Genomic DNA, 8,948 nt, shown 5'->3' on the forward strand with positions numbered 1-8,948 from the left:
CTGGATCAGGCTCCTGGCAGGACTTGTGGCCCCATGGAAAGAGGAGCCCATGCTGGAGCAGGTTTGCTGGCAGGACTTGTGACTCATGGGGGACCCAGGCTGGAGCAGTCCGTTCCTAAGGACGGCACCCCCCATGGGGACCCTGGGCTGGAGCAGCCTGTTCCTGAAGGATGGCACCTGTGGGGGGACCCAGGCTGGAGCAGTCTGTTCGTAAGGACGGCACCCCATGGCAGGGACCCAGCCTGGGGCAGTTCATGAAGAACTGCAGTCTGTGGGAAGGACTTATGTTGGAGAAGTTCGTGGAGGACTGTCTCCTGTGGGAGGAACCCCACGCTGGAACAGGGGAAGAGTGTGAGGAGTCCTCCCCCTGAGGAGGAAGGCGTGGCAGAGACCATGTGTGATGAACTGACTGCAACCCCCATTCCCTGTCCCCCTGTGCCACTCAGGAGGGAGGAGGTAGAGAAAAATGGGGAGTGAAGTTGAGCCCGGGAAGAAGGGAGGGGTTGGGGGAAGGTGTTTTAAGATTTGGTTTCATTTGCTTATTATCCTACGCTGATTTGATTGGTCATAAGCTAAGTTAATTTTCCCGAAGTCTGTATTGCCTGTGAGGGTAATTGCTGAATGATCTCTCCCTGTCCTTATCTTGACCCAGGAGCCTTTTGTTGTATTTTCTCTCCCCTGTCCAGCTGAGGAGGGGAGTGACAGAGTGGCTTTGGTGGGTGCCTAGCCACCATCGAGGGACAACCCACCACAGTGGTTACCACACCAGGTGTGCTTCTGGTGTGGATGGGTTCTGGCCTTTAGGAAGAATCTGAATAAAGTGATTTAGTTTGGTTAAGGTGTTGCTCTCACTTGTAGCTATTGTCTTAGCTGACTCCAGACATACGTTGTTAGGATTGTTGTAGATTTGTGTTTGCAAGCAGTATGGCTAAGGGACAGGGATCTCTTTTGCACATGATATTGCAGTGGTGTCCCAGAGGCTTTGCTGATTGCAGGCTTGTGTTAACTCCCTCTATTTGTGTGATCAAGCCAGCTCCTGTGATTTTTGTGTTTGCTGTTTTATGTACTGTGGTGAGGGCTTTCCTCTTCCTCTGGTACTCATCTCTCTCCACTTCCTTTTACTGGTAACATACTTGGTCTGATCTTGTGTTGAGCCAGTTCAGAGAAACCACTTCTGATTGCTCTTCCAGGGGTAGCTGGACCAGTACAAAGCTTGTCAGTCCTTAATGATGAAGTCATCTTTAGTTTGCAGCTGTTTTAATGACCTAAACTGACTAATGGAGAGCTGACAGCAGCAGCACTGCACAGTTGAGATGGACAGAAGGCCTATGTCTTTCCTTCCTTCCTAGTGGCTCACAACATGAAGTCTGCTCAGTGTGACTTGTGGAATGACATCTTAACTAGCTGTCAACCTGTGGGTTGATACAGCTCCCTGACCTGGCCATTGAGACAACTGAGCACCAATGCATGTGTAAGAGAACAGGATGTGATGGCAGGGGAGAGCCTAAACAGCAGCAGCCCATACTGAGATCTGTTTAAGCTACTGTGTAATCAAATCCTAAGTGTCCTAAAAGCCTGTGCAAAAAGAGTGGCAAAGCAGAAAGGATGAAAGAAGCCTAGTCTGGCTTTCTGGTGTGTACCCCACAAACAGACCCACAGGCAGCAGAGGGGATCTGTGTCTCCTAGCTGCCTCTCTTTCTTGCTGAGAATATGGAAATGTGATTTTTTTAATATAGAGATGTTAATATTTATATTTTAATATATTTTATCTACAGATAGATACAAAATGTATATCATGTATGCATGCATTCATGCTTTCACAGTTCAGTGCCTAGATTCTTAGCTGTGTTAGCCAGTTTAGTAACTCCTCAGCTCCTTAATAATTGCATGGTTTATGAACAATATCACTGAGAAGTCACATGTACCCATGGTAGGCATGCTGAATTGTCTGGCATTTTTCCTCTAGCAAAACTAGCTGTTGATCAAAAAAGACTTGGTTCAGGCTGATGATGCTCCTGAGGGCCCTGGTGCATGTGTCGTCATCCCACTGATTCTCCTCTAAGATAGCTGGAAAAGTACTGCTGTCCTCATTCACTTTGAGTAAGTGTGGTTACCTACCTAATATGGTAACTTAGAGAGTTGTTATGCTCAGTGCTACTGACTGTACCCTGTCTGTTTTGACTAACATTCCAGTCACCACAAACTCCAATATGAATTTGTTTGGTTATGCAAAACAGGTGCTTGCCTTAATGAATAGCTTCAACTAAGAACAACTGGTTTAAGTCCCTAAGATCACAGCTCTAGTGTGGTGGTATGGCTTTTTTCCCCACTTTGCTGTGTTAGTGATGCTAGATCTTGTCTTTCTAACTAGTGTGTTTTTCTCTCTGTTCTTCTGTTCTACTAGATGTTTTGGATCCAGAGAGATTAATACAATGTCCATACAATAAGCACCATCGAATCAGAGCCTGTCGGTTTCCCTATCACCTTGTGAAGTGTAGGAAGGTAAGCTGGACTGCCAGACAAGGCACTGAATGGGAGTAATTATATTTGTGTAAACATGTGTGTGTTCTCACTCTTGTTGCATTTTCTGTCTGGCTGGAGTAAGGCTCCTGACAAAAAGCCTTGTTTAACCTTTATTTCATATAACTTTATTATTTGTTTAGTCATAGCTTCAAGCACATGTTAATTCACCCAAGACAGGTGTGGCTCTGTTGAAAGGAGATACAGATTATTCATAGTTAGATCAGGGAGGAAATTCTGGTCTATTCCAGCAGCTCACATGGAGGTCAGATATATTTTTCCACTTTAAGTTGCAGAACTTGGTCTCAGTTTTGTGTACCCCTTCTGGCTAGTTGGAGTAGAAGTGCTGTGATGTTGCAGTTCATTCTTTAAGTGCTGGAAATGCAGCTGCATAGCAGGGTTTCTTTTGTTTTGTTTTTGCTAGTAACCATTTAACGTGCATCTGGCAGAAACTGCACATCACATATGGGAGAGTTTAGTGGGTTTTTTCCCCTCTCCATCTTTTATCCAGAATTTGAGTACAAATCATTTAATAGGAAGCATTCCTTCCTCTCTTCTCCTCTGTTGTCTTCATGGTTTGTTTGTTTCCTTCCTGTCCAGTGGTAGCATCTGATTGAGCTTTGGGTTTTTGCGGAGACCTTTCGAAAACCAATTGTTCCTGTTTAAGTTTGGCAATATGTTTTTAAAATAGTACAGCTGTGCTTTCTAGTTATGATGCAGTTGTAGGGTGTGTCTCGTGGTATCAGTACTTACAAACAATTCATTTTGGTGGAACTAAAGTGCCTTAAAAAAGAAACAGGTGAAAGTGGTGAGCAGGGCTAAGTTGCAAGTACCTCCATCTTTCCAGCATTCAAGAGGGCTGAAATTTTCCTCGTTGACCCCTGCAAATTTTGGCAAGAATGTGCATGTGAGCCAGGTGAACAATGTTGGCAAGTAAATTTTTAACCATATTGGTTTTATCCTTGTGTTGCATAACTGATGACCAGACAGTTTTGGCAAGCTTAACTAGTTAGGCAGATGAGGTGAGATAGACTGACTGGTGATCACTATCAGACACAGTTGGTGTCTGTAAGTAATTAGCAGAAGAAGGGCTCAGGGATTATGATCTGATCCTGATGAAGATGCCACTGTGTGATTATTTGCAATGGCAAGCATCTGGGCAGAGATTGTCCTTCTTGCTTGATACGTTTGTTGAATCCCCTATGCATAAATACACTGAAACGCTTCCACCTGCCTCAGCTTTCCATTGCTTTGTGCAAAATGCAGCCCTGCCACACAAATGAGGACACTGCAAGCAGAACAAGTTGAATCCTCTCAGTTAGAACTGCGTTAGCATTGAGAAGCTGCTGCTACGTGGCCAGAACAGCTTGCTCGAGCTAGTTGAAGCAAATGGTGGACACATGAGAACACAGCAACCCTGGCTGTATAGACCTGGTAATGACAGCTGGTTTGGATGTGCCTGCAGCCTGCGCTGAAGTCATGTATTGGTGGTAGTGGAGGAGACACTGCCTTGAGCAGCATCTGTACAGGGCTGTTCTGCATCTGTCTCAGGTGCAAGTCTGATCCCTGACCAACAGAGGTGCATCAGCCAGAACCAGGCAGGCATTGGGACAGTGGCAAAGTTGTGCTTTTCCCAATAAAGGATGTATCATTTGCAGGGAGTGGACTAACTTATGGTAGTGGCAGCTGAGCACTGTAGACACCTGTAGAACCTGTGTCTATGATAAGAAGGTTTTCCTTGAATGGTAATCCTGTAGTACCAAAGTCTGCAGGTGGAATGCTGCCAACTCCCTAGCTGTTTTGAAAAGTGTAAGGAATTTCTCTGCCTTTGTACCTGCTTATTTAAAAATATCTGAATGGTTTAGATTTGCCTAACATCTCTTCCCTGTTGTTTTTAAAATAGTTTCATCTGTGCTTTATTGTAGCCATATTGCCAGTGTTGCAGTAAAATTGTATGAAGTTTAGCTGAGGGTATGCTTCATTTCAGTCAACTCAAGGGTGGCTCAGTTTCTTACTGAATTGTGTTTTAAAGAACAGTCATGTTTGTTTCCCATTGCATTTTTAGTAAATGTCCGAACAATGTACTGCCATTCCTTGTTTAGTCTTTTTTTTTAAAGCAACATCACAAATACCCTTTTTTTTTTCCTATGGATTAGCAAGAGATAAGTCAACTTGAGAGATACAGCACGTGATTTTTGTTTTCTAGAGCTACCCTGAAGTTGCAAAGGAATTGGCCACATGCCCCTTCAACGCTCGCCATCTAGTTCCTCAAGCTGACCTCAGCGATCACATAACAAAGTGCAATGACAAAGGCTTCATTGAGCAAGATATAGGTAAGAGAACCACCTGTTCTCTGAGATGTTTATTCACCCTGGGGACTGATGTGTTCTGTTTGTAAGGATAGCTCATAGAATAACCAGAAAGTGTGAGTCAAATTATTGTCTGTAGTTTTGTGTGACACAGCAGCTTTGGGGAAACTTGAGTCTTATTTACTTTGATTTATTGGGTAGGTTCATGGGAATATTGCAGATGCTCCTGGTAGGCCTTGCACATATTTTGTTACCAGGCTTGTTGAATAATAAGGTTGTACCCTAGACTGTGCACATTGAAGTACCTCCAGCAGGAGCTGGGATGCTTTAATGACCAGAAGAACAGGCCCTTCTTTTTGGAGAGCTGATCTCTCTTTGAGGTTTGACTACTGATGCCATGTGAAAAGTTGATTTCTACCAAAAGGTACCTAAGCTGTGGAACCCCCTGCAGGTGTTCTCCAGGGCAACCTGAATAGTTCAGTCCCACCAAGAGATGAGGGAGTTCTTCTTCCAGGCTGCTCTGCTGCTGAACTTGCTTCATCTGCCGTACAATTAAGATTTCAGTCTCCTGCCCAATGAGACAAGGTGAGGGGTCTGCCCAAACCCCCCAAAATATTTAGGCCCATGCTATGCAGTGTCTTTTCCATCCTCCACAATGGCTTTTTAACAATTGCCATGCTACAGAGCAGATAGATGGTTTTCTCTCTTCTGTAGAGCTGCACTGAGGCTAGCAGTGATGCCTGCATTCATGTAAGCACGTTTCTCTTCACTCGAGCATTCCCACTACAGAGTCCCAGCAGGTGGAGTCTTTTCCTGTTCATTGAAAAAGGTGAATTTGAGGTTGCTGGATTTCAGATCAGTACCTGGCTCCTGGGTGTACCTAAGCTGTTTGCATTGTGCAGGGTTTCGTCTAAAGACAAGAGCTGTTTTACAGCTTGATCCAAAGCACTTAATGCCTCTGAAGCAGGCTTGACTGCTAGTCACTGAGTTTTCTCTCTTCCTGAAGTGAATCAGTCCTCTGGTGTCCAGAGAGAGCACATGAATGCTGTGAGCACATGGCAGGCACCTCCATGTGATGAAGACTGGGAAGCAGGTGAGGAACTTCTCTGTCTGCCACACTGCTGCCTTCTCCCTGGTCTTGTGCTTCAGCTCCAGTTGGGACAACGTGAGTCCAGAAATGCTGTTCAAACAGGTCTCACTTGTAGGACACCTTGCTTATGCTCATTCCTGCAAACATGCACCTCTTCACCCAGCAGGCTATTCTTGGTATAGAGCACTATTCAACATGCCTGCCACAACTGTCATGGAGATATATTTCCAAACATCAGCTCCTTCCCATATAAGCTTTTGTACCTTACATGCAATGATGACAATGGAAACATAATAACTTTTATGTTTCTCAGTTAAAAGACAGTCAATCAGACACATTCATCATTAGATCAACTTTTACTCCCTCTTGAGCATGTAGAAATATGACAGAAATATTCATGATCTGATGGTGGTTGCTGGAGTTTCTTAGTTCTGAGCCACAATATGTTTCCTTTTGCAGAGTCATTGGAGCAGTCAGATTCTCCTTTTGTTTGGGGCGTGACCAATTCGGGCATAAACAGGTAGCAAATGCAAGTTTTATTCCTTACAACAGTGTTTTGTATAAAGGAATATTGCAGCCTACTCCCAACCCAGCCTCGATGGCTGGACGTGAGCTGACTTTACTGCTGTACAAACCATGGGAGGAGCGATACTGATTAGCAGTGAATATTCTTAGGGTGCTGGTTCAGTGTTACTTGTTTTGTCATATGGCTGGCCTATAGGAGAGAAGGAAGCCCTTAGAACACATACTCTGTGCCTTTGTTATGCATGTGGCAGGGTGCTCTTCCTGCCCTATGGCCTATGTTCAGTTGCTGCTGGATGTCTGGCCCATGTGCAGGGGAGAAAGGTGCTGAGCCTTTATGGTGACTTGGGAAATGTGGCCAGGTGCCTCTCTCTGGAGCCTTTTCAGATAGTTACTGAGCTTCTGTTGAGCTAATAGTTGGTTAGCAGTTCCTTGTGACCTTCTGTCACCTTAGACTTGGCAGATGTGCTGGTATTAGGGCCCTATGTTAGCAGAAATCCCCACCTCTTGCCCTTTGCACAGCATAATCATAGCTTGGGTTTAGGGGGAGTGAGGAGCTTAAAGGCCAGCTGTGAACTGGATGGAGCTGCCTTGATTGGTTTCATTGATCCAATAGTGGATCATGATTGCAGGCTGTATACCAGATGTGATGGTACCACTAGAGTTGCCCAAGCATGATTTAAGGTTCATCTAGGCCCATATGCAGCAACAGTCCTGCACCTGACAGCTCTGCAGTTCTGTATGAGCTCAACCATGATATACCTCTCCTTCCATAACAACAGTGACATCTGGTTTCACTTGTTACTTGTTATTTTTGGAGAACTTTCTAGTGTTTAGAGTATATATAGCTCTTCTAAGCATCACCACCTCCAAGTAGCAAAGTACCATCTGCTTGTGTCCCTGCTCTCCTCCATGCTGTAGTAAAATGCATAAATTTGAGCAAGTGTATTTGTCAGGAGAAGTAACTGAAGTCTTTCTGCTCCAGTACCACCTTTGAACAAAAGAATTGTTTGCCTTCAAGAGTACGTGCCCCTGAGTCCTTCCCTTATGCTGTATCATGGAAAGGCTGTAAGTACTATGCATGTGGTTTTGACACTGTGACTTCTGTAGATGCTGATGGTTGCTGAAATCTCTGGCTGCAGCAGCGCTTTATGGCAATCACTGCATGGACAGGAGGGGTAGTATGTAACACCTGCCTCCTTGAGAGCAGCTTCTGAGGGAATCTGATGCTTGGATCATCCTCTGTAGTTTTATTTCAGATTCTTGTCAGGCCCTTCATTACAGTGGTCTAATTTAAGCATCTCTTCCCCCCAGCTGCTTTGGCTCTGTCTCTCTAAACAAGTCCTTCCACCCTATCCACACTAACCCCTTTCACACACACACAGACACACATACACTTAAACCACATTATTTCCTTGCTTTGTGCAGCTTTGCTCACTGTCTGATGCAGCTAAGTCAGAGCAGAGGTGAAACTAGGGCTGCTTAAACGAGCACTACTGGGTGAAAAAACTATTAGACTACATCTGGAGGTGGGAGGAAGGGAGGGAGCATCCCCTGTTGAAGTGTTGATGCTGAAATCACAGACCATTATTTGCCATTAGCAGCAAAGCAAAAGCTTAAAGGTGCTTTGAGGAATGACTGTCCTGTTTCCCACTTCCCAACTAAACCCGATCCTCTTGGGGCTTTGCAGGCATGGCTTCTGCACATGCCAGTGACTGTGCAATTGCCATAGGGTCAGGTTGAATCTGCCAAACCAAATTAAAATGTCACTTGTAGATAAGCGTTATTGCCAAGGTGACAAGTGCTACTTCAGCAAAGGCCACTCTCACTTGGGGGAGTGGAGGAAATTCTTGTATTTTTCTCCATCTTGTGCTAAAAGTGTGTATTGCCTTTTTCAGAGTCTGGAGTATTAGTGTGTCTTCCCCCTGTAAGTTTGTTGCCTCACAGCACTAAAGGTTCTTTTTCTAAGACCCTAGAGCTGCTGCAGATGGTAGATATTCCCTGGATCTGATGGCAGGAGTCTGTAGACTTGGCTGGTGCTGTATGATATGTTTTTGCAACACTTGAGGTTTTTAAAACTATCCTTGGTTGTCAAATCTTTTTCCCAAGCATTTGTTTCATAAGTTAACCTCATCTTCATTTGGTGATCTTTGTTGCTGTTACTGAGTAAATGGACTGATAAATTGCACAGCACCAACTCGAAATTTTTCCCTCGTTAGACAGCAGCGAGTAGTTAACAGGAAAAACGTGGGAATTAGCAAGCGTCTGTTAGTTCATTTGTCAAATGGCAGTGCTGATGGTCTGTGAAGTTCTGTTTGCTCCAGTGATTTGGAAAGAGCAGGAGAATTCTTCTGAAGTAGTGATCAGATTTAAGTGGCTGGGGTGGAGAAGCGGGATGACTTTAAGTAGAGGAGGTAGAGTGTGATTAGGTTCCTAATCAGAGAAGTGATAGTGGGAAACAGAATAGCATTGGGAGGTTGCACATACCACGAAAATCTTGTCCCTTA

General features: G+C 44.6%; 1 protein-coding gene across 1 annotated transcript in view; it reads left to right on the forward strand.

Annotated features, from left to right (window-relative positions):
* The window catches only part of LOC104616485 (gametocyte-specific factor 1-like), an 8,225-nt gene extending 657 nt beyond the window's left edge, over positions 1 to 7,568 (forward strand). Inside the window, exons 2-6 of the mRNA XM_010281513.1 lie at positions 2,405 to 2,502; positions 4,727 to 4,853; positions 5,836 to 5,922; positions 6,379 to 6,439; positions 7,427 to 7,568. Of these exons, the coding sequence (XP_010279815.1) occupies positions 2,405 to 2,502; positions 4,727 to 4,853; positions 5,836 to 5,922; positions 6,379 to 6,439; positions 7,427 to 7,568 (515 nt within the window). The remainder of the gene's footprint in view (positions 1 to 2,404; positions 2,503 to 4,726; positions 4,854 to 5,835; positions 5,923 to 6,378; positions 6,440 to 7,426) is intronic.
* Positions 7,569 to 8,948: the final 1,380 nt, after the last annotated feature.

This window comes from Phaethon lepturus, unplaced genomic scaffold (assembly GCF_000687285.1).
Source record: "Phaethon lepturus isolate BGI_N335 unplaced genomic scaffold, ASM68728v1 scaffold14012, whole genome shotgun sequence".
NCBI lineage: Eukaryota > Metazoa > Chordata > Aves > Phaethontiformes > Phaethontidae > Phaethon > Phaethon lepturus.